This window comes from Vicia villosa, linkage group LG1, assembly GCF_029867415.1.
Source record: "Vicia villosa cultivar HV-30 ecotype Madison, WI linkage group LG1, Vvil1.0, whole genome shotgun sequence".
Taxonomy (NCBI): Eukaryota; Viridiplantae; Streptophyta; class Magnoliopsida; order Fabales; family Fabaceae; genus Vicia; species Vicia villosa.
Window position 1 is genome coordinate 29,834,731 of NC_081180.1, and position 25,389 is coordinate 29,860,119.

General features: G+C 30.9%; 3 protein-coding genes across 3 annotated transcripts; 2 read left to right on the forward strand and 1 right to left on the reverse strand.

Moving 5' to 3' along the window:
• The first annotated feature begins 6,462 nt into the window (after positions 1–6,462).
• On the forward strand, positions 6,463–7,701 carry LOC131602502 (F-box/kelch-repeat protein At3g06240-like). The gene has a single exon (XM_058874666.1). The coding sequence runs from the start codon at positions 6,463–6,465 to the stop codon at positions 7,699–7,701; it is 1,239 nt and encodes a 412-aa protein (XP_058730649.1).
• Positions 7,702–15,613: 7,912 nt separating this feature from the next.
• On the forward strand, positions 15,614–16,855 carry LOC131602587 (F-box/kelch-repeat protein At3g06240-like). The gene is made up of 2 exons (XM_058874776.1): positions 15,614–15,809; positions 16,149–16,855. The coding sequence occupies exons 1-2, from the start codon at positions 15,614–15,616 to the stop codon at positions 16,853–16,855; spliced, it is 903 nt and encodes a 300-aa protein (XP_058730759.1).
• Positions 16,856–20,923: 4,068 nt separating this feature from the next.
• Positions 20,924–22,562, reverse strand: LOC131602679 (F-box/kelch-repeat protein At3g06240-like). The gene is made up of 3 exons (XM_058874884.1): positions 22,437–22,562; positions 21,384–22,103; positions 20,924–21,051 (listed from the first exon to the last, which is right to left on the reverse strand). Exons 1-2 carry the CDS (start codon positions 22,560–22,562, stop codon positions 21,393–21,395), a joined length of 837 nt encoding a protein of 278 aa, XP_058730867.1. The 3' UTR covers positions 20,924–21,051; positions 21,384–21,392.
• Between the last annotated feature and the right edge of the window lie 2,827 nt (positions 22,563–25,389).

The window sequence follows — 25,389 nt, forward strand, 5'->3', positions numbered from 1 at the left end:
GAAACACAATTGTGTAACGTTGAGGTGGAAGTTCAGGAGATCTTGCAAGGTTGTATGCTGGATAATCCAATGTTGCTATTCTTATTTTGGAAATAGAATCTTCATCCAAATTACTTGAAGGAACAATGGCTTCAGATATTATTCCCATATTTACTAGGTTTCTTCTATCTAGAGATTTTTGAATGAGGACTCCCAGGTTTCTGGTTAAATTTAACGCCTCTACTAGCCCACTTTCCAGAAGAATGTATGTGATCACCCTTCCTATGGAATCCATTTTTGAATTTTCTTATTACCATCTCAAGTTTTCTTGATGATGTCAATCAGGTATCTGAAAAGCATTGCTGGCAGGATGAGCTTTTCTCAAGTAGTGATAAAATACAGGGTATACTTTTGATCAACCTCTATAAAGTCTATAGTGTGTGAGGATTTCCTATGTTGAACACAACCTCGAAGAATTATAAACCAAATTCTTAAATTCATACGGAGATCAAAGAAGCAAACATAATCTTCTCAATTTAAGAATATGAGAGGACTGATCTCTTGCATCTTTCGATGATAAGCAAACACATTTTCTTTCTTAATAGCAGATTCATAGATGAAGCACATAAATCCTTCTCCATCATGTTGAAGAACTTTTGAAAAGTCTTTTTTTGAAATGCATATATCTTTTCTCAAACCTTTTGAGCAAATATAACCTCCTGCAAAAATGAATGCATGAATCCCAAAATCTTTGACTAATTCAAGATAAACTGCGCCTTTCAAGAGATTGAAGAAGGTTTCTCATCCTTGGGTTTTCAAGACATCAATGAAATCATGCCCATGTTATTTCAGATTATCGAAATCCACTCGTAACTCACAGAGAACATTTAGTTGTTCAACCGGAGTGGAAAGCTAAAACGTTTCTGAACAACAATCTTAACAAGACCTCGACATTCTTAGACCGTCTATACTAAGAATACTATAGACAAACACATTGCCGTGTGTAACGATCCATAGGTATATACAACGTTTCTTGTAGTGGTGGATAATGGCTGTGGGTAATGATTTGCGGGTATATACAACTTTTTTTGTAGTGTTTCTTGAACATTTAAAGTTTATTATTTTGATTTGTTTTATTGAATATGAAGACTAAGTTTAAATTTTGTGAATTTTAAAATTTCATCTGTACTCAAAATTCGGCAATAATCATTTATCGGTATCAATGTATTGTTGCTTGTTTTTCAAGTTTGTTAAAACAACTGTGTTTAAGAGATAGTAGGGTTGTTTCTCTTTGTGTTGTAAAATTAGAAAGTGAGTTATTTTCGTGATCGTGTTAGAGGATTGTAGAAGAGTCTTGTTGCGAGGCTGTAACAATGTTTAACATAGTGAAATTCTTCACGAGGTGTGGAGGGATTAGACGTACTCTTGATTAATAAGAGATACTATTATAATTGCTCTTTGTCTTTTTACCAACTGCACTTATTTTTTCTGCTTTATTCTTCAAAATTTATGAAAAACTAAAAGAGCCATGAAATATGCAAAATAACCTAAAAGGTCATAAAACATAATTCACCCCCTTTTAGGTTGCACTCTGTACTTACAATTGGTATCTAATAAGCTTAAGGTAACTTGCTCCCCGATCCAGAAAGATGTCTTTCACAAAACCGTTTCTTGCAAGTGGTGGCAGTAACAACAACCCTCATGTTTCATCAGTGAATATTATGACTTATGGAAAATTCGCATGCAAACATATCTAGAAGCAAGGGGAATGAATATGGGATATTGTTGAAAATGTTCCATTCATTCATACAATGGTCATTAATAGTGTAAAACAAGCAAAGGTAAAAGGCTATTGGAATACTGATGACAAGAAGAAAGTGGTATTTTACCAAAAGACAAAGAGCATTGTTGCATCATCCCTAGGTGAGGATGAATTCATTCATGTTTCTAATTGTAAAACAAAAAAACAATTGGGATTCATTGGAAGTGAATTATGAAGGTACGATAGAAGTTAAAAGATCAAAGCTAAGAAAAATACTTACATGGACACAACCATAACACCTGTACTTACACACAACCAATCACATTTTTTTATTAACTAAAAATTAAAAATAAAATTGTCTCTCTCCTCTTTTATCTCAACCACCCCCATGATGTCAATTAAAAACGATATTAAAATTTAAATAAATTTATATTCTCTCTCTTTTCATTGGTTGTGCCTAAAAATATGGATTTAGGTTCGTATCCATGCAAGTATTTCTCCAAAGCTAAATACTTTATCGCAAAAATCTGAAATGTTTAAAATGTCGCCCGATGAATCGATTCTTGAACTGCAAACGAGATTCTCTCACTTAAAAAAATCAATTGATGGCTCTTGGAAAGACCTTTACGAAAGATGAACTAATTCTCAAGGTCCTTAGATCGGTGACGAGGGTAAGGCGACCAAATGTGACAATAATATTAGAAAAGAAAAGTCTCTCTAAAATGTCTTCTACAACATTGTTTGATAAACTCCAAGAGCATGAGATAGAACTTGAAAGGCGGCCTCGGAGTACAAAATGTGGAGATTTTGAGTGCGGCTTTGTTGAATAAATGAAAATGGAAGATTTTGACGGAAAAAAGCGGTTTGATCTAGTATTCTCAACCATAGATATGGAAATCTGGTCCTAAAAGCTCTTATTGGTGACAAAAGCGTAGTGAATAATAGAGACTTTATTTGGTGGAGGGATATTTTTCTATCGAATAATTATGTTAATATGCCGGAAAACCATTTTGCATGGGAAGTTTCTTGTTGTGTGGGGAACAGTTCGAAAATCCCTTTCTGGTATTCTTGTTGGGCAAGAACTCAACCGTTGATGGAATGTTTCCTCAACTGTTTCCGTTGGCTGCGGATCTTTTGTTCACAGCGGCAGCCGCATGCCTGCTATTGGTCGCTGGCTGGTCCTGGAATATCCAAGCGCTGTTTTTTTGTGTGGCAAGAGCTGTTAGATGTCATTCAGCAGGTTCATCTGAGGCCAGATATTAAGGATAGTTTTGAGTGGGTTCATAATCTGGAAGAGGTCTTCTCTGTTAAATCTTGTTATGACAGGTTCAAGGTGAAACTTTCTGGTCCTCCTCTTAATTCCAATATTGTTTTGGCAATCAATCACCTTTGGAAGGTAAACGTTCCGTCAATTTTTTTTTCCGGTTGGAGAGTTATTTTAAAAAGAATTGCAACCAAGGACTATTAGCATAAGAGGAGAATTTTGGGGGATAATAATGATTTAATTTGCGTGTTACGTTTGTTGGAGGTGTAATCTTTACCGCTTATTCTAGGGACTTGTGTGACTGCGTCGAGATTTAGGAGAAAAATATATGAGTAGATCGGATCCTTGGAGGAGATATTTTTGAGGAGTTTGAGGGGTTTTTCGCTCATTGCGATAAGGTGAAGAGTTTAGCAAAAGGGTCTGTTGTTGCGGTCATTTGCTTAGCCTCGGCTTGGAGTATTTGGTTAAAGCGTAATGCGGTCATTTTCAATAGTGAGATGTTTAGCTTTGAAGAGTGTATGATGGAGATTGCTCTTAACTCTTGGAAGTGGTTATACACTTGTCACAAACTTGTAAACAATTGTAATGTTAATATTTGGAATATCCTTCTGCTTATTCGTTTTGAGTAGTAAGAGTTTTATGACTTGTTTTCTGGTTTTATGTTTTTTTGGAAATTTTAAAGCTTTGATTGTGTCATTAACCGTTATTTATGCATGTGTAAATGTAATTGGTTGAAATTTTTTTATGTGGAATTAATTTTACGAGTTTATGCATGTTATTGTTGATCAAGATTACCTAATTTTGTTGGCTTAATTCCCAAACAATCTGCCAAATCTGGAACCTCTTCTAGAGTCATTGCACTAGATTTTCTAAAAATATGCTTCGTGTTATTGATTCATCAGTGATGAGAGAAACACTTAATTTCCTGGAGTTTGTCTTTTTTTAATTCTCTGAAAGGAAGAAAAATGAACTGAACCAAATTCAAAAGACAATTCGCTTGACTTGAACCAAAGTGCTTGAATTTAATCTCAAATTAAACCAAACTGTTTTAAGGTTCGGTAAATTGGGTTCTTATGATCCCAACCGAACCATTCTAAATTTAAAGAATTGAACTGCAATTATTTTTTTCATTGGTGTCGATTTCAACAAGAACCAAACAATCTCATCATCATGTTATCTTAATCATGCTATAAAAAGTTGCTATGTGATGTAGAAAACTAAAAAGAAATTCGAATCCTTGTTTCGTCGAATCATGTAGATAAAAATCAGAATCTTGCATGTTGTTGTTGATCAAGATTGCCAAATCTTCTATATGCGATTATCTTATTAATGTTAGCTATGTTAGTTGTTTTAATTTTCCCAACAATATACCAAATCTGAAAAATGTGAGTCATTACACTAGATTTTATATAAATATGCTTCATTGTACAATGATATTCGTTGATAATCTTTTACTATGCTTACAAGATTCCTAAGAAACTTTTATACACAAAGATACATGCATATATTTAGGAATTCAATAAATTGGTTTTTTTCATTGATGGAGGGTCACGGTTAAAGATTGGTCTACTTATTTTTTGTATTAATATTCTAAGGTCATATAGCAGTCCTTTTTGCATTTATGGTTATCTACATAAGGTTTAATGGTTTCTTAAGTAGATTTTGTTAGTTGGGTCTATTTGGCCATTATTTTCACCTTAATCATTTGTGTTTCATTTTTTTTGGTTGCAGAGAATTCTAGAGTCCTATAGCAATTTGAGTCACAGTGGAGAGGGCTGAAGACCTTTAAAACATTTCATTGTGTTGTTTTCGGGTTTGAAAAAATTGCCACAAAGAAAATTATGGCCATTATATTTACACTTTTTTATAAAAGATAAAAAATTTAATTAATTAATTATAGACAAACAATTTTCCAATAGATAAATTATGCAACGTCATTCTTTGGTCACTCATTCTAAAATTATATAATGAAAGAAAAAACCTTAAAAATTATAATTTTTGTAAATTTAGTATTCATTTTTTATATCAAAGATATTATAAAGTATTAATTTTTAGTAATTATCTAATAAGTTATATTTTCCATGTATGTTTTTTGTATTATAAAAGTATTTTTGTATAGGTATGGTTTTTGTAAAATTTTTGAAAATTTATTATTCATTTGTTATGTCGAAGATATTATAAAAGTTTTAATTTTTAGTAATTATCTTATAAATTATATTATTCCATAAAATAAAAAATGCAATAAAATTATATTATAATTATTTATATTTATGTTAAAATTATTTTTGAAAAATTAAATATTTAGAAATATGTAAATAGTAAATAGTTATCCCATAATTTATTTGTTCATAAAAGAAAAAAAAATGGTAAAATAGGATGCATATGTCAACTTCATCATACAATTATTTATGTAATACAAAATTCCAAAATTATCCTCATTAAGCAATATTTGTCATATATTTAGTGGAAAAATAAAAGGATAGAAAAGTAAATTTGATGGTAATTTACTTTCCCAAGTTTTATAAGAGATTGTATATGTATGGTTTTTGTATAATTTTTGTAAATTTACTATTCATTTTTTATGTCGAAGATATAATAAAAGTTTTAATTTTTAGTAATTATCTATTAAGTTATATTTTCCCATAAAATTAAAATTGCAATAAAATTGTATTATATTAATTTTATACTTATGTTAAAAATATTTTTATAAAATTAAATATTTAGAAATATATTTAAATAGTAAATAGTTATCCCATACTTAATTTGTTCATAAAGGAAAAAATGGTAAAATAGGATGCATATCTCAACTTGATCATACAATTATATATATATATATATATATATATATATATATATATATATATATATATATATATATATATATATATAATACAAATTTCTAAAATTATCATCATTAAGCAATATGTGTCATATATTTATAGGCAACTTAAAAGGAAGGAAAAATAAATTTGGTGGTAATTTACTTTCTCAAGTTTTATAGGAGATTGTATATGTATGGTTTTTGTATAGTTATTGTAAATTTATTATTATTTTTTGTCAAAGATATTATAAAAGTTGTAATTTTAAGTAATTATCTAATAAAATATATTTTCCCATAAAATTAAAAATGCAATAAAACTGTATAATAATTATTTTATATTTATGGTAAAAATATTTTTGAAAAATTAAATATTTAGAAATTTTTAAATAGTAAACAGTTATCCCATACTTAATTTGTTCATAAAAGAAAAAAAAATGGTAAAATAGGATGCATATGTCAACTTAATCATACAATTATAAATGTAATACAAATTTCCAAAATTATCATAATTAATATGTGTCATATATTTAGAGGCAACTTAAAAGGATGGAAAAGTAAATTGGGTGGTAATTTAATTTCTCAAGTTTTATAAGAGATTTATGTTTTTAAGCCTAAAGTTGTTGTTAGGACAGAATAATGAGAAGGTTCATGAACTTCATGCTATTAGTGCAGAAAACAATGAGAAAAAGACGTAGAGGAGAAAGACGCACAGAGAAGAAGAAGAGAAAGACAAAGACCACGACAACATCACCACCGAAATCTTATGTGCCTGAAGAAATGATAACGGAAATTCTTCTACGTTTACCGGTGAAGTCTCTTATTCGTTTCAAATGCGTTTCAAAACCATGGTTTTCTCTTATCTCTGATTCAATGTTTGCTGAATCACATTTTCAACTTACAGCACACACTCGTAAAATTGAGTTCATATCAAATGATTTACAGCAAACAACATCAATAGATTTCGAAGAACAACTTGACTTAGAGAATGCTTCTATTAAACGGTTCAATTTTTTGCATCCTCAAGATGATTCTCTTATTCAAATTATAAGTTCCTGCAGAGGCTTTATATTTTTCTACTATTCTTCAAACTTTTGCATAATGAATCCATGCACCAAAGTTCACAAACAAATACCTTTAGCTCCGGATGAATTTGAAACAAATTTAGAGTCAGGTTATATCTATTATCTATATGGTTTTGGATATGATCAGTTAAGAGATGATTACCTGGTGGTCTCCCTATCATGTATTCTAGCCGAGGAAGATATTTCACGTTTGGAATATTTCTCATTGAAAGATAACAAATGGAACGAAATTGAAAACACTTACTTCCCTTATACGCTGGACAAGATTGACCCGAGAGTAGGAACGCTCTATAACGATGCTATTCATTGGTTGGCTTTACATTCTTGTTCGTTGATGGAAGTTATTATTGCTTTTGATTTAAGTGAAAAGAAACTTTTTGAGATTCCTTTTCCAAATGGTGTAGAGCATAAATCTAATCATTGCGAGTTGTGGATATTTGGGGAATTTCTTAGTTTATGGGCTATAGATTGTGAACATAGAAGAATTGAAATATGGATGATGAAAGAATACAAAGATCATTCATCTTGGATTAAGACTATTGTTCTCTCTATGCACATCTTACCTCCTCGTAAGTTTTCACCAATATGCTCTACAAAAAATGGTGATATCATTGGAACAGATGGAGCTAGATTGTTGAGGTATACCAACACAGGAGAGCCTATAGAGAGTTCCTCATACAAGTGCATTGCAGATAGCGCAGCTTCACATGGATCCCGATCGATCGTTTATACAGAATCTTTACTTTCACTCCCTGGCGACGACATGCAAGTTTATGAAGATGATTTAGAGTAAAATTATCCGGTGTTGAAATATTTTCCTTCCCTATTTTCTTGATATTCATATTCATATTTTGTTATGTTTTATTTTCATTAACAATATGCAAAAACAGGAATCTGTTATAGAGTCATTGTAAAGAGTTTAACAATATCAATTATGACAAAACACTTAAGCTTCTTAGAATCTGTTTTCTTTTTTATTCTATTAAAGGAAGAGAAAAACTAGAGACTTTATCCTATCTAAACTCTAAACTGCTTAATGGAACTGAATTATATAGGGTTGTTTATGGTTGGTTCAGAAAGAAAACACAATTTCTTTGAACTGAACCAAACCGCTTGGGTTATTTAATTTCAAACCAAACAGTTTTAAGGTTTTATTCTAAATCAGATCCCCTCCTTCCACTACCTTGCCGCATTTTACGCGTTCGCAATTGTTGGATTTAAGATTAAACAATTTGGATTTTAATGCAGTTTTTTAATTTGCTTTAAAATAAAAATATTGAATTTAAAGTTTCAACCGTCTGATTTTAATCCAACAACCGCGAATATGCCGAATGTGTGAAGGTAAATATCGAATGTCGTATTTCTTATGAAGGTTTGGTTGGTTATGTCTATTTCACCTTAATTATTTGTGCCGTATCTTTTTGTGATGCAGATAATTACAGAGTCCTATAGCAATTTGAGTGACAGAGGACGAGAATGAAGGCTTCAGACATTTTTAAAGATTTTGTTATTGGCATGTGTTTCAAGGATAGATGGTTTTCCCTAGGACAACTTTTATCGTAGTTAATTTGATTTCACTTTACAAAAGTATAGAGATCTTATTTTAAATTCAAATTATTGTGGTTGACATGATGCAAGCAAGTGGTATGAAATGTGTTACAAATTGCTATAAATTTCTAGATTTCTCTTAGATATAATGAAATATGTGACAAACTACTATAATTTCTAGATTTCTCTTAGACATAATGAGTATGGAATTATTACAATAACCTAAAACTATTACTAATGAATTATGAAACTTTAAAAGAATTTAAATAATGTGGAAACGTTCATCACTATTGAGAGGTTGATGACTTGAATCTTTAAACTGGGAACCGATACTTTGTAATTGATCATCCAATCCAAAAAAATTATTAAGTGTTCTTTCTAAAAAAATCTCTAAAATTATATTATATCAACTATCAACTATTCAAACATTAGAGCCACATTGGGTCATATACATTAGCCGTCGTTATATTACCAACCTACTATTCCAAAATCTCTTCAACTACTACAAAAAATTTATGTTGTCCTATTAACCCACTCCAATAATTTTTTTAAACTATGGATAGCACAACTCAATCATCATTTGTTGTTCCTTTTGGATTGGCTACTTTATACAAAACAACCGCTACTATAAAACATGCATACAACAATGCCAAGGTCACAACGGTTCCTCCCCAAAACCGTGGTGACACTTCTAAACTCATCCGCTAATATTTTTATATTTTTTTATTAAAAAATTTAAGGGTATAATTATGGTTACTCCCATAACCATAATGATACAATCAAGTTTTTCAGGGTTCGAACCTTTGCTCCCTCATATAGTTTATTCCTTTTACTTCACAACTACAAAACGCGAAAAACAACAATGCCAAAGTCACCACGGTTTGCCCCAAAACCGTGGTGACACTTCTAAACTCATGCGCTAACAATTGTTTTTTTAATTTTTTATTAAAAATGTTAAGGTTACAACTACGGTTAATTACCTAACGGTGGTGATATATTCCAGCTTTCTTGGGTTTGATCCTCAGGTTCCTCAAATAGTTAATACATTTTACATTAATGCGCGCCTATTCAATTTTATTTATATTTAATTAAAAATAATAGATATAACACTTGAGATTATTATAATGTTAATTTTAGATTAATTCCTTTAAATGATATTTTGTGTTCTTGTATGCTTAATTCAATTGTATGAAATATATTGATTCAATTTGGTTGATTGTATGACCCTAACATAGACACGACACGTTTGCTTAATTCGTTTTTGTGCCTGATCAATCATGTTTGCTTTGTTAGTGCTTTTATTGGCTGATTGCACTAGTACAAAAGTGTTGATTTACACCCGTTTTTTTATTAAATTTACACCCATTATTTTTAATAAAAATCGGGTGTATATCCACCGGGTGAGAAATGTCTAACGAATTTACACCCGTTTAATTTTAAATAAAATCGGGTGTAAATACGTTCTTAATTACTCCCAATTTTAAAAATATCGGGTGTAAATACGTTCTACATTACAACCTATTTTAACAAAAATCGGGTGTAATTGGGCATAATTGTGTTTTTAATTACACCCTATTTTAATAAAAATCGGGTGTAGATACGTTCTTAATTACACCCAGTTTTAATAAAAATCGGGTGTAGATACGTTCTTAATTACACCCTATTTTAATAAAAATAGGGTGTAATTACGTTCTTAATTACACCCAGTTTTAATAAAAATCGGGTGTAGATACGTTCTTAATTACACCCCATTTTTATAAAAATCGGGTATAGATATGTTCTTAATTACATCATATTTTTATAAAAATTGGGTGTTAATACGCCATTTATGAATTATATTTAAATCTATTTACACCCTATTTCATATACACCATTTAGTTATATTTCATTTTCAGTCGTAATATTGCAAATACTATAAAATCATACACATAAAAATCATATTTTAACTAAGTCAAAATATTTTTAATATTAACCAAAAAGTATACAAAATCTTGTACAATATTATAAAATCATACACATAAAAATTATATTTTAACTAAGTCATAACACTTTCTTCATATATAATTTTACACCATGCTTGACGGTTAGCTTCGGTGTTCTCTAGTCCAATTGAATCCAACCGCTTTCCACAGATAGCATTGGATTCATCCATTGCCAAAATACCACGCCCTGGAGAAGCAATTGTTGAAAAAGCAATTGTTTTCTGTATGCAAAAAAAACAAGACACAAGAAATTATTACAAAAAAGTGTTATTATAAGAAAGTGTTTTCAAAATATCTGTTGATGGTAATAATTGTCTTTCCCATATTTTGCAACCCATAATGCTCCTACATTTCACATTAGGCAAAGAAAGGATAGGGAGTGTCCGATTATTATAAATGCATTGCTTATTCAAGTTGTTTCCCATATCCCTCTATGCTACCCCATGCATATGTCTCAAATGTGATTGCCAAGCTACTAAAGTGGATAGTATTGAATCTCATTGGAATTAGAAGCCCACCCTTTAAGTATGAACTTAATTAAAAATATTCACACTAGATATGGTTGTAAAGTCTTACATACAATTGTCTTTTTTTTTTTTCAAACTTGATTTTATTTTAAAATTAAAATTAATATTGAGTTTTATTTTTATATAAACACATGTCCATGAGTTGAAAATATCTAATTCTACCAATATAAGCCACAGGTCTAATTGAACTTATAAATAAAACAACGACTCCTGAGTGAATCAAAATTAAAGAAATACTACTTAGTGAAGTCTATAATATATTAATATTAATATATAAACAAACAAACCAGAGTTTCGAGGTAATAAACAAATCTTCACGTTTCACTACGCCATCATCAAACAGTTTCTTCAATATAGAACCAATCTGCAACACAAGAAATAAATGAATCATTTCCTTCACACATGAAATTGCATCAACATTGATGAAACACACAATAAATTACCTCTTTCTCATTGCCGTAGATTGGAGAGCCATCAATGTGACGGTAACCAGCCTGCAATCAATATCAGTATATTTCATACTACTAGATTTCTAAAATATGCATATTAGAATAAAAAACGCAGTGAGAAACCTTGATAGCGGTAGCAACGACTTGACCGACGAGGCCAGGATCGGCCTGCCAAGTTCCCAACCCGACGGAAGGGATCTTGGCACCGGTGTTGAGTTGGAAGAATTGAATGTAGTTTGACATTGTCACGTAATAACAAGAAAAAATGCTTCAATTTTAAGAGGTACAGGTGATAATGGAAAATGAGAATTGTAAAACAAAAAGAGTCTATAGGTTTAAAATTTAAATAAGCTGGAGTTATCGGAATCTTCGTTACCAACCTTTTTATATTTATTTTAATCACTTCCAAGAAAATAAGTCAAAGACTCGTGAGTGAATCAAAATTAAAGAAATGGAGTATTGTTTTTGAAGTGCTTAATTATTGAAGTTCGTGGGGACTTTAAAATGATGAAAACATTAATAAGTGGAGTAGAAAACAATATTGTGACTTACCTTTTCTCTTTGACCAGACTATTCCATTTATGAGAATGAGATCGCTGAGCCAACTTCTTCCATTCAATTTCACCTTTGTAAAGTAAAGCCTGAAATATACCATAAAAAACATAAGATAATCAAGAGGATTAAAGGAGGGAAATTTAGATAACTATCTTATATAAGAGTATATATAGAAATATTTTCATATGCTTACCTCTAAGTAAAGAAGATACAGGAAGTTCTAGCAGCTTTGAAACCCCCTCCAACCATTACAAGCTTTCCATAGATTTCAATATACTAACAAGTGGTAAGATAGGATGACTAGCTGAAAGTGTCAATAATACCGTCCAAAGTACCAATTACAACAATGATAAAACAGCTGTGAGATAAGAATCAAAAAGAAAATAAGAGTGAGACTCATTAAGACATTTGAACAAACAACTGCTATATGAAATGCTAAATTACATTGTTAAACCAATAAATCCCTATTTCCCACTCTCAGCTTGATAAAGTGAACTTACCAGATGCTAAACTGTTGAAATAGTGAATCTTCGACGACAACCGGAGCAGGGGGAACCGTGATTGAGTGTGGGTAGGGATCAACAGTGGAATCGCAAATCTGCAAGATGAGAAGTCACTCGTTTATGGAAGGATTCAAAAGACAATTGAAAATTGAAGTAAAATTTTCTTTGTCACTACAGTTACATAGTAAACCATAAACAAAAACTTATCATTATTTCACTGCTTGTGAACATATCCATAATTCAAACCAATTCAACAGTGCTACAAAATTACAAGTATGGAACAATATTACACATCCAACAACACTACCACAATCTAGGCAGTACATCATTAATACAAAACAAACCAAATAAGTAACACTTCACAAAATACAAACTAAGAACTACACACAAAATGAAAACAGACCACTGTGGGCTGATCAAAAACAGTGCAGACTAACAAAATGGTTCTTGTCGAGTACAACAAATATGAGGGGTGTTAATACCTTCCCCTAGCATAATCGACTCCTAAACTCTAATTTGGTTGTGACGACCATATTTTTGTTTTTAGGGTTTTATCGATGTTTTCATTGTAAAATAAATATCGGTGGCAACTATGTTGTATTTCGAGCATTCGTTACACTCGGGAAATTTTTGCGGTGCGACAGTATCCTCTAGATATCATTTCTGCCTTCTTCTAATTCCGCTTTATTTCTAGTAACTTTCATTTTTCTACCTTAGGGATAGTTGTGCTCTATCCAAGGTCATTGTGTTCTCTTGATAGCTTCTACTGGTTAAGTTGCTTTATAGAGAGAATACACTAAAGGTGATTGTTGATCTCGGTCTTACTTACTTTGTTTCCTTTCAATAAAGGTTCTATCAATTCGGTTTCTCACATGTTTGTCACCTGCGACTTAGCGTTCTGGTATAAGATTTTGTGTCCTTTTATTGTTTTTCCCTTTGAAGCTCTTGTACTCCTTGTACCATTTGTTTCTACTATAAATGTTTTTTTTTGTAAGCAAGATGATGTTAATGAGAGAATTAAGGGTTCTCAAGCCTTTTTACACAATAAAACGGGAAAACAACCCGACAGAGAGGACAAATAAATTACCAACCAAATAAATTACGAAAGAAGAAGCAAAGGATCTTTGCTAAAATTGTAGAAACTAAAGTTGGAATTAGTAACCGAATACCGTTTATTCCGAAAGCAAATACCTTACGATGTAACCAAATAGACCAAGCAGTCGCAAGCCAAACAACTCCCCATTTGCCCTCTTTAAATTTCTCTCATTTACAAAAAGAGTACTAATCCATATAATCCGAGTAGCACTCTTCCTCCACACCCACCGGTTTACCTTTCCAATCAGATATCTCATTCCAAATAATCGTCACCACTATGCAATCGAAAAAAGAGTGATCCCTATTAGAACATAGTTTGGTTCTACATCTTTGAAGTAGTTTTGATGAAAACAAACACATAATTTTTAATAAGAACAAATATGCACTATAATCGCATGATGTAACTTGCAGAAGTTCTGAAGAATGTTAAAGTGATTTCTTAGAGGCAGAAGGCTGCATTAAGAGAAATTTACAAGAATAAGATGTTCTAGACAGTGATTTCTCAGAAGAAGAAGTATACAAGAACAAGAAGTTCTAGAGATCAAAGGAGGTTTACAAGAACAAGAAGTTATGAAGACATATGAGAAAGTCGTAAAAACGCCTTAAGCACCAACAAAACTAGATGCAAAGAATACTCTGATGATCACAAGATCTATAATGTTACAATTGTCGATGCAAGATCAATTCGTAACGGCTAGAAATTAGTTACAGCAGGAAGAATCTTCATTTTTAGAAGCAGCATTAATCATCATTTCATCATCATTCCAAAACAAGAAAACATGTCTCTCAACAGATCAAAAAGCTCACCCTATATAAAGAGGACATCGTTGAAGAAAAATAAATCTCACGCACGCACGAATGAAAAAGAGCTCTAAAATTGTTATCATTCTATCTTAGTTGCATTTGGTTATTGTGCTTAAAATTGTGTACACATCACAATTGTGATATAGCTTATTAGAAGCAATTCTTTAAAAATACAAAAGTTGTAATTATATAATAGTTACCTTGAGAAAATTGGATTGTGGTTGTTCTTGAGAAAACTTAAGCAGTTGTTAAGTGATTTTGTAATCATCGTTTTGATTAGAGGATTAAGACCTCGTAAGAGAGAGGTGAAATCACCTTAACAGGGTAGACTGGAGTAGTTTGAGTTCAAACGAACCTGGATAACTAAACGTGTCATAAGTTTTTAATTTTTCTAAAAACCCAATCCAACCCCCCTTATTGTGTTTTTCGTTTCTTCAATCCCTACTCTCCAATTTTATAGCGAAAAAAACACACTTTAAAACACACTTTAAACAATTTAAAGGAAAGACAATACTTCTTGTCTTCAAAAGATCCTTCATTTTGGCATTAAAAATAAAAGGAGATAGCTCATTACTAATATTATTTTGACATTAAAAATATTTTATTTGATCATTTTAATAATTGAATTTTATTATTTCTATTTATGTTTATATTTTGTGCATTTATAATTGTTTATTTTAAATTTTTTGCATATCTTCGTATCATGTCCTATAACCTAATTTAATATTTGAAAATAAGAAGATCTAACTAAATAAATAAAAAATTTTCTATAAATAAGTAAAATAATATATTTACAAAACTTTAAAAATAATTGTTACTATATTTTAAAATAACACATTTATTGCAAAAACAAGTTTTATTCAACTGTTTTATATTATTTTATTTTTGGTCCAAGTTCAACTTTTTTTTAATAAAAAAATAGAAGTTTAAAAATATAACATTTCCAAAGAAATCAAATTCAAAAGATAAATATGATAAATAAAACAATTAAAGAATATATACTTTTTAAAACATGGAAAATTGATACAATTGTTTGATATATTTTTTAAATATTTTAGAATAAGGTAACCTTATCCAACTAACATATTTAGTAAATAATTCAAAACTATTTAACAAATCCAAAGTTTACTGGCAAAAAGAAACGATAGAATTTAATTTCATCATCATTTACTCGATTCATCATTTAAGTTCCTTTTATTTGCAATTTCTATTTTTCTGCTTAATCCTTTTAGAACAGAAACAATGAGAAGGTTCATGAATTTGATGCTATTAGCACAGAAAACAATTAGAAAAAGACGAAGACGAGAAAGAAGCATGGAGAAGAAGAAGAGAAAGACAAAGACGACGACCGCAACACCACCGAAATCGTATGTGCCTGAAGAATTGATAACGGAAATTCTTCTAAGTTTACCGGTAAAGTCTCTTATTCGTTTCAAATGTGTTTCAAAACCATGGTTTTCTCTTATCTCTAATCCAATGTTTGCTGAATCACATTTTCAACTTACAACACACACTCGTAGAATTGAGTTCATATCAAATGATTTACAACAAACATCATCTATAGATTTCGAAGAACAACTTGACTTAGTAAATGCTTCTATTAAACGGTTCAATTTTTTGCATCCTCAAGATGATTCCCTTATTCAAATTATAAGTTCCTGCAGAGGTTTTATATTTTTCTACTATTCTTCGAACTTTTGCATAATGAATCCATGCACAAAAGTTCACAAACAAATACCTTTAGCTCCGGATGAATTTGAAACAAATTTAGAGTCAGGTTATATCTATTATCTATATGGTTTTGGATATGATCAGTTAAGAGATGATTACCTGGTGGTCTCCCTGTCATCATGTATTCTAGCCGATGAAGATATTTCACGTTTGGAATATTTCTCATTGAAAGATAACAAATGGAACGAAATTGAAAATACTTACTTCCCTTATACGCTGGACAAGATTGACCCGAGAGTAGGATCGCTCTATAACGATGCTATTCATTGGTTGGCTTTACATTCTGGTTCGTTGATGGAAGTTATTATTGCTTTTGATTTAAGTGAAAGGAAACTTTTTGAGATTCCTTTTCCAAATGGTATAGAGCATAAATCTAATCATTGCGAGTTGTGGATATTTGGGGAATTTCTTAGTTTATGGGCTATAGATTGTGAACATAGAAGAATTGAAATATGGGTGATGAAAGAATACAAAGATCATTCATCTTGGATTAAGACTATTGTTCTCTCTACGCACATCTTCCCTCCTCATAAGTTTTCACCAATATGCTCTACAAAAAATGGTGATATCATTGGAACAGATGGGGCTAGATTATTGAGGTATACCAACACAGGAGAGCTTATAGAGAGTTCATCATACAGCTGCATTGCAGATAGCGCAGCTTCACGTGGATCCCGATCGATCGTTTATACAGAATCTTTGCTTTCACTCCCTGGTGACGACATGCAATCTTATGAAGATGTTTCAGACTAAAATAATCAGGTGTTGAAATATTTTCCTTCCATATTTTCTTGATATTCATATTTTGGGCTGCAACAAAAAACATGGTTTGATTTTATATATATTGGAAGTTGGAACGGTTATAGCTTTGTTTGTGTCATTACTGTTATTTATGCATGTGTAAATGTAATTGCATGAAACTGTTTTAGTTTATGAGTTTATGGCTGTTATTGTTGATCAAGATTGCCAAATCTTCTATAAGTGATTGTCTGATTAATGTTAGTTGTGTTAGTTATTTTAATTTCACCAACAATATGTCAAAACAGGAATCTGTTATAGAGTCATTGTAAAGATTTTAACAATATTAATTATGAGTCTATAAGTGTTTTGTCATAATTAAAGCTTTTGCAATATTTTTTATGAAGGTTTGTCTATTTCACCTTAATTATTTGTGCTATATTTTTCTGTATTGCAGATAATTGCAGAGTCCTATAGCAATTTGAGTCACAGAGGCAGGTTGAAGGCTTCCGACATTTAGTTGTCATACTGATTACTATAGAAAATTGCAACAATTATTTATTGTGTTTTCTATTCAGAAGTCTTAGAATAGTCCCGCCATGGTTTGCTGTTGAGGGCACGCGTTTTTCAATTACATGGAACGCGTTTCAGCTGATATGTGTTGTAACACCCTAAAATTCTGAAAACATTTTTTATGAAAGGATAAACATTTATTTATTCAAAGTAGGTGTTACAGATGCTCAACAAACTTACTCTTTCTAATTAAGAATATAAAACTACAACAGAAATTCAACTTCAAAACATGTGTAAATGTAATTGGTTGAAATTGTTTTATGTGTAACTTATTTTATGAGTTTATGCATGTTATTGTTGATCAAGATTACCAAATCTTGTTGGCTTAATTCCCAAACAATCTGCCAAATCTGGAACCTCTTCTAGGGTCATTGCACTAGATTTTCTAAAAATATGATTAGTTAGTGTTATTGATTCATCAATGATGAGAAAACATTTAAGCTTCTTGGACTCTGTCTTCTTTTTAATTTTCTTAAAGGAAGAAAAATGAACTCAACCAAACCCAAAACACGATTTGCTTGAAATGAACCGAAGTGCTTGAGTTTAATCTCAAACAAAACCAAACTGTTTTATGGTTCCATTAATAGGGTTCTTATGCTTCCGAACCGAACCGTATAAATTTAATGAATTAAACTGCAATTATTTTTTCATCTGTGTTAAACTCAAGATGAACCTAACAATCTCATCATCGTGTCATCTTAGTTGAAAAATGAAGAACTGATTTTATCATGCTATTAAATGTTGCTAGGTGATAGAAAACTAAAAAGAAAGTTTGATCCTTATTTCATCGAATCATGTAGATAAAAATGAGAATCTTGCATGTTGTTGTTGATCAAGATTGCCAAATTTTCTAAAATAATCGCACTAGATTTTCTATGAATATGCCTTATTGGTTCTAAAGCCTTTTTTTTTTTTTTAAATTCATTTAAAGAAAATTAAAGAGCTAATGGAACTGAATTATAGTTTATGATGTGTGTCCACATTCATGATATACATTTATATCTTTTTACTTGCAAAACTAGTCTGATACCGTGTGTCCGCGCGGGTACTCGTTGTGGCCGTGTTATTTTGTTCAATATATATATTATTGCCGAGATAAATTTCCTAAAAACAGATGTGTAAAATATAGAAATTTCTTTTTAATCATGTTCTCGTTAATATTCAATATTTTGTCAATTACTCCGTGTTCCCGTCACTACTAAAAATAAGACATTTGGTTAAAGGATTTTACATCAGGTTTTAAGATATATGATGTGAAAAATATTTGTCAAAGAATTTTACATCAGACATTTATTTTCAATGATGTGAAAAATATTTGATTTAAGGAAAAATATAACACCGTGGCAATTTGGTAAATAAAATAAAATTTTGTTATAAATGATTTTACATTGGGCCTAGATTTGCACCGATGTAAAAAGTCCACTGATGAAAAAATAAAACACGGTGGCAATTTGATAAATAAAAAGAATTTTTGATACATCGGACCCTTACATCGGACAAGCGACATACCAATGTGACAAATGGGCTTTTACATCGGGCATTTTCCTCAACCGATGTGAAATCCATATGCATTTCACAAAAATCCTAGTCTCCCGTACAAAACCCATTTCATGTTGTTTCTCTTCTTACTCTGTCGTTCCTTTCTCTTCTTACTTTGATTTTTATGTCATTAGTTTCATCCATAAGAAAATACGTAGATGACCAAAAACCCATATGAAAATATTTTAAACAGGGGAGAAAACCAACATAATTACATTTTGCAATATGGCTCATAGTCATCATGTGCTAAAATTCAATCAAACATCATCATGTGTTCACAGTTTCTGGTTCATGCTCTTGCTTTTGATTCTTAATTGAAGTTTTTGAAGAAAGATTCGCTTTCTTCGCCGCAACACCTCTTTTCACCACTTTCGGAGGTATTGTTGGAATTTTTTTCCATCCTAATCGAAGAAACCAGAGTTCGAACAAAAAGTATTATTCATATTAGAAAACCCTAAAAGAAGAATATGAAATTGCAGAAGATGAGAGAGCGTGAATCTTACAATTTGGCCGTAACCGATTCGAAATAAAAATCCGAAGCAAACCTAATTCTGAATATGAAAATTGAAAGAAAAAAATAGAAATCAATAGAGAAAAGGGGGAAATTATATATAAGACCTCCTATAGGAGAGAGAATAAAATATCTGAAAGAACATGTTTACCTCTCTACTTCTCTGTTCCCGAGTTCTCGCTCTGCTTCTATTTCATCCGTAAGAGATCATAAGTTGACGACGCGCGAGACAGGAGAAGAAGAAATAAATGATTTTAGAATATAACAAAATTTCATCTATTTACCGAACTGCCACCATGTTTTATTTTTGTATCAATGGATTTTTTACATCGATGCGAATCTAGGCTCGATGTGAAATCCTTTATAACAAAATTTCATTTTATTTTTATCAAACTGCCACCGTGTTATATTTTTCCTTAAATCAAATATTTTTTACATCATTGAAAATAAATATCTGATGTAAAATTCTTAAACAAATATTTTTCACATAATATATCTTCAAGTCCAGTGCAAAATCCTTTAACCAAATGTCTTATTTTTAGTAGTGTATAGTTTTTTTTTGTATTGAAAGATCAACTCATTTAATTAACAAGTTTGATTGTTGTAAGTCAATATGTTGGAATTTTTTTAGATAACTAATTTGTGCTTAGCAGGATTCAAATGTGAGACCTTAACAGGAACACAATCTCAAGACCCAAGTCTTTACTACTTGACCACACACACGCATACGCGTTTTTAGATTTTCTTGTATTTTAATGATTTGCTTAATACTCTTGTATAAATACGTTGGAGCTATCTTCAATACAAACTAGTGAAAACTAATGCAATAATGATTCTCACCCTCAATTACTCTCTCTCACTAATTCTCTCTTCTCTCTCACTTTCAACTTCTTCACAAGCACTAAACTTCCATTGATTTACCAATTATGTGATTGTATGTTCCAACAAAATTCATGCGATGAAGACGAAAAAGAACATAAAGTCACGAGATCACACAAATGTATTTCACAAAATACACTGTATATAATATACTGTATTATATTAAAACACGTTGCATTTTGCGAAACGGAAGTAACATACTGCTTTCAACCATGGCGCAATGCGTCGTGTACGCACTGCATTTTTTTCAAAACGTAGTGGAATTTCGAAATTCTTCATAAATTAATTTTTGAAGTCAAACACTAGAGTGTTGAACTGTCCTCTTCACCTTTTTATGTATGTATTACTAATATAAATTGGAATTTACGCACTGCAGAAAATGGCTATTTTCGTAGGAGCAAGAACTCTGACATTCCATATCAACCACAGTATTTTGAAATTAAAATAAGATGACATTTATAACATTGACATGTGAAACTTAATTCAGTACGATGAAAGTTGTCCTATGGAAAAATCATCTATGCATGTCAATCCTTGAAACACATACCAATAACAAAACCACCATAATCTCTAAAAATGGTTTGATCAACATTAAAATGAATGCAAGACATTTTCTTTAGTACTAATCAGTATGGCAACAAGATGTCTGAAGCCTTCAACCTCGTCCTCTGTCACTCAACTTGCTATAGGACTCTACTATTTTCTGCGACTGAAAAAACATGCAACACAAATAATTAATATTCTGAACTGTCAACCAATATAAGAAAGCATGAAAGTGCTCTCTCAAGCTATGGCGGCGACGGTATAATCATTTGTCATAATATTATGCTGGATCTAGAGAACAAGCTCGAGCGGTGAGAGTTGCAATCTCACCTCTTATATGAAATTATAGTAGTTTTTCAATATTTAGCAAATATGAAATCAATGATGAGATTGTTTACTGTTAAATCATGGCCTTTTTTTTGGTTGCATGTTGCAGCCAGATAAATCATAACAAAAATATAAATGTCAAAAAAATAGTGAAGGAGAATATTTCAACACCTGATTATTCTAGTCAGAATCATCTTCATAAACTTGCATGTCATCACCAGGGAGTGAAAGCAAAGATTCTGTATACACTATCGATGGGGATCCACATGAAACTACACCATCTGCAAAGCATCTGTATGAGGAACCCTCTATAAGCTCTCCTTTGTTGTTATACCTCATTAACATATTCTCCGCATCTGTTCCAATGATATCACCATTTTTTGTAGAGCATAATGGAAAAAACTCATTAAAAAATCGGATATTCATACGGAGAACAATAGGCTTAATCCAAGACCAATGCATATTGTACTCTTTCATCACCCATATTTCAATTGTATTATTTTCACAATCCTTAGCCCATAAACTAAGAAATTCTCCAAATACCCACAACTCACAATAATCAGACTTATGGCCTAAACCATTTGGATAAGGCATCTCAAAAAGTTTCCTTTCAGTTAAATCAAATGCGATAATAACTTCCATCAGTGAATCAGAATGTAAAGCAAGCCAATGAATAGCATCGTTATAGAGCGATCCTACTCTGGGTTCAATCTTGTCCTTCGTATAAAGGAAGTAAGTATCCTCAATTTCCTTCCACTTGTTATCTTTCAATGAGAAATATTCTAAACGTGAAAGATCTTCCTCAGCTAGAATACAGGACAGTGAAACCACCAAGTAATCATCTCTTAACTGATCATATCCAAAACCATATAGATAATACAAATCACGTAACTCTAAATTTGTTTCAAATTCACCAGGAGCTAAAGGTATTTGTTTGTGAACTTGGGTGCATGGATTAAATATGCAGAAACTCGAAGAATATTTGAAAAATATAAAGCCTCTACAGGAACTTATAATTTGAATAAGAGAATCAGGTTGGGGATGCAAAAAATTGAACTGTTTAACAGAAGCATTTTTTAAGACGAGTTGTTCTTCGAAATCTATAGATGTTGTTTTCTGTAACTCATTTGATATGAATTCAATTTTAGGAGTGTGTGCTGTAAGTTGAAAATGTGATTCAGCAAAATTGGGATCAGAGATAAGAGAAAACCATGGTTTAGAAACACATTTAAAACGAATAAGAGACTTCACTGGTAAACTTAGAAGAATTTCAATTATCATTTCTTCAGGCACATAAGATTTCAATGGTGTTGTTGTCGTCGTCTTCGTCTTTCTCTTCTTCTTCTCCATGCTTCTTTCTCGTCTTCGTCTTTTTCTAATTGTTTTCTGTGCTAATAGCATGAAATTCATGAACCATCTCATAGTTTTTTTGTCCTAAGAGAGTTAAGTAGAAAAATCAAAGAATTGCAAATAAAATGAAGATTTGTATACTGGTAAAATCTATCTTTTCTTTTTGCAAATAAAATTAAGATCTGTTTTAAAAATATATATTTGACTTAATTTAATAAGATTTGAATTTAATGAGACTTGATTTGGTACGATATTAAAAAATAAATCTAAATTTTTGTTTATTTAGAATTGTTTTAAAAAATATCATTCATTTTAATATATAAAGGATATTTGGTTTTTGTTCTATATATTTGATATTTGACCCTTTTTATTTTCTATATATGTGATATTTTTCCATTTACATGAATTTTAAAATCCACACAAAAATAAAAAGTCATTTTATTTATATTATGAATTGTTTTTAATGCAAAACATAATTAACATTTTATTCATTTCGTTGAATCCATTCTTTTAATTGAGTCAACCAAAAACTATTTTTAAGTCTTTTTAATTAGAGTTAAAAGGTAGTGCACTGACAGTGTAAAATAATTTTACACTGTCATCCAATAAAAAATCATAAATGTGTCATGTCATTAAGTTTTTTTTAAATAAAAAATGGTTTAATTGGATACATGGGCGGTGATTGATTGACAGTGTAAAAATATTTTACACCGTCAGTGCATCATCCCTTTTCTCTTTAAATTATATCAAATTTTTTATGTTTGGAAATAATTTTTTTTTTGTTATATCACCTTAAGTCTTTATCTTTTCATTTACATTCGAGAGGGATACCGACCCTTGACCGGACACAGCCTCAAACACGTTCAAGAAACTTCGAAGAATAAATAATAAATAATATCATTAATTGTTTTAATGCAAAATTTTATTAATATTAAATTTTTATATTTGGGAAAATAGTATTTGTTTACTCAGACAACAAAAAATTTGTTTTTAAGCCTTTTTTAATTATATTAAATTTTTATATTTGGAAAATTGTATACTTTTTTGTTTTGTCATTTTTTATATTTATCATTTTTAATCTAACATCTTTTGAAATGCTATCTTTTTTTAATAAAATAGTTGAATTTAGACCAAAGGTAAAATAAACGTTCAAATTCAATTTAATTTTTGTGATAAATATGTATTTTTAAAAGAAAGTAGTATTTATATAAAAAGTATTTTAAATTTTTATAAACAATTTTTATAAAAAATTTTATTTACTTATTATGGCCTTCATATTTTTATTGACAATCTTTAATGAAAATAATATATATATATATATATATATATATATATATATATATATATATATATATATATATATATATATATATATATATATATATATATATATATATATATATATATATATATATATATATATATATATATACATATACATATATATATATATGTGTGTGTGTGTGTGTTTTTTTTCTGGACTGGTCCAACCCAACCCACTCTATGGCGTAAACCGGCACAATAAGCATTTGTCCACCCCATGAAAGCCAATATGATGGACTTCCCCCCATTCTGAGCACGACTAGAGGTTAGCCGAGCATGCTGGAATCCCGTCCCCAACGACGGCTGGTATTCCGAGCACGACTAGTCAGTAACCTAGTTAACAACCCCCTGTATTCTAGGCCGGAAATTACACCCAGGCCCACGAAGATAGGGGGTCCACTCCATTCCAACAAGAACACTTTTAAATAGCCCTCTATCCCTAGAGGGCAAGGTAATCCAAACTTTTCTCAAAATCTCATGCTTTCAATTGTATCATGTTGTTCTCTTACTAACTTTGGCATTAGAGTACCTTGAATAAACATTCCCCTTTTTTCTCAACCATTACTGAAAGGAGGCATATGTATTTTGCCACTAGGATAGACAATAAACAAGCATACTAAGAACATGTAAAAAAAATCAACCATCACTACAAGGACAAATTAAGTCGAACATTGATCTCTTACAAAAGTAACAAACACACACCATGGGAGGGCGAACACACTCAATCCCATGAGTTACCCACAGACCTACCAAGATACCAGTTTCACACCATAAATATGCTATTATCCTCCACTTCAATAAAAGGTATATGCATGAGGGGTAGGGTAGAGGAGTCCTTAAACTCCAATAGGTTGTGTTTGGCTGTTAAATTCTGAAAATTGATGATAATTTGTTATTTTGTGATGAATTCGTGTATTGGATTTCTGTAGAACTTTTTCTTTTGTGTTATTGATATGATATCACCATTATTAATTCTTTAAGGTTGTGGAATTATGATGAAAGTGAGGACTAAATGTTGAATATACATGATTTTTTATGCTAATCTGTGATAAATGGTAAATTTGTGGCTTTAATCATTGGATAATGATTGTATGTCATATTTTGAAATCGGGGCTATTTAGGGAATCAAAATCGGATTTCTGGAAGGGCTCCAATGGTGAAAAACACATTTTTATTTTTGTTTTCTAGGTCCTTAGCGGACGCCATGGTGACTTGGAGGACTTTATGGCATGGTGGTGACGGGAGTCACTGAGGTCGTCACAGCCAAACATATTTAGGTTCGAATACAAATGTTGTCATAAACTTTGATTTGTTAGTCAATTGAGATGTCATTCACAGCATTGGAAAGCTAACGCTTGGTACTATCTCACGATGATGCCTTAAAAGGCTGAATGTGAAATATTGACATCGAATTATTTTATAATGTTTTGATTGTTGTAGAGGCCTCAGTTGTTTATGCGGAAGTTGTTTATACAAAAGTTGTAATTGTCAATTTTCAGAGTTT

Bases quoted from the DNA above. Each gene is read 5' to 3' on its own strand.
- LOC131602502 (XM_058874666.1), top strand. From the start codon at position 6,463: ATGAGAAGGTTCATGAACTTCATGCTATTAGTGCAGAAAACAATGAGA.
- LOC131602587 (XM_058874776.1), top strand. From the start codon at position 15,614: ATGAGAAGGTTCATGAATTTGATGCTATTAGCACAGAAAACAATTAGA. The intron at 15,810-16,148 runs GTGTTTCAAAAC...ATTTAGAGTCAG, and splicing joins GTCTCTTATTCGTTTCAAAT to GTTATATCTATTATCTATAT.
- LOC131602679 (XM_058874884.1), bottom strand. From the start codon at position 22,562: ATGGAGAAGAAGAAGAGAAAGACGAAGACGACGACAACAACACCATTG. The intron at 22,104-22,436 runs GTTTCTAAACCA...ACAAATTTAGAG, and splicing joins CTCTTATTCGTTTTAAATGT to TTACGTGATTTGTATTATCT.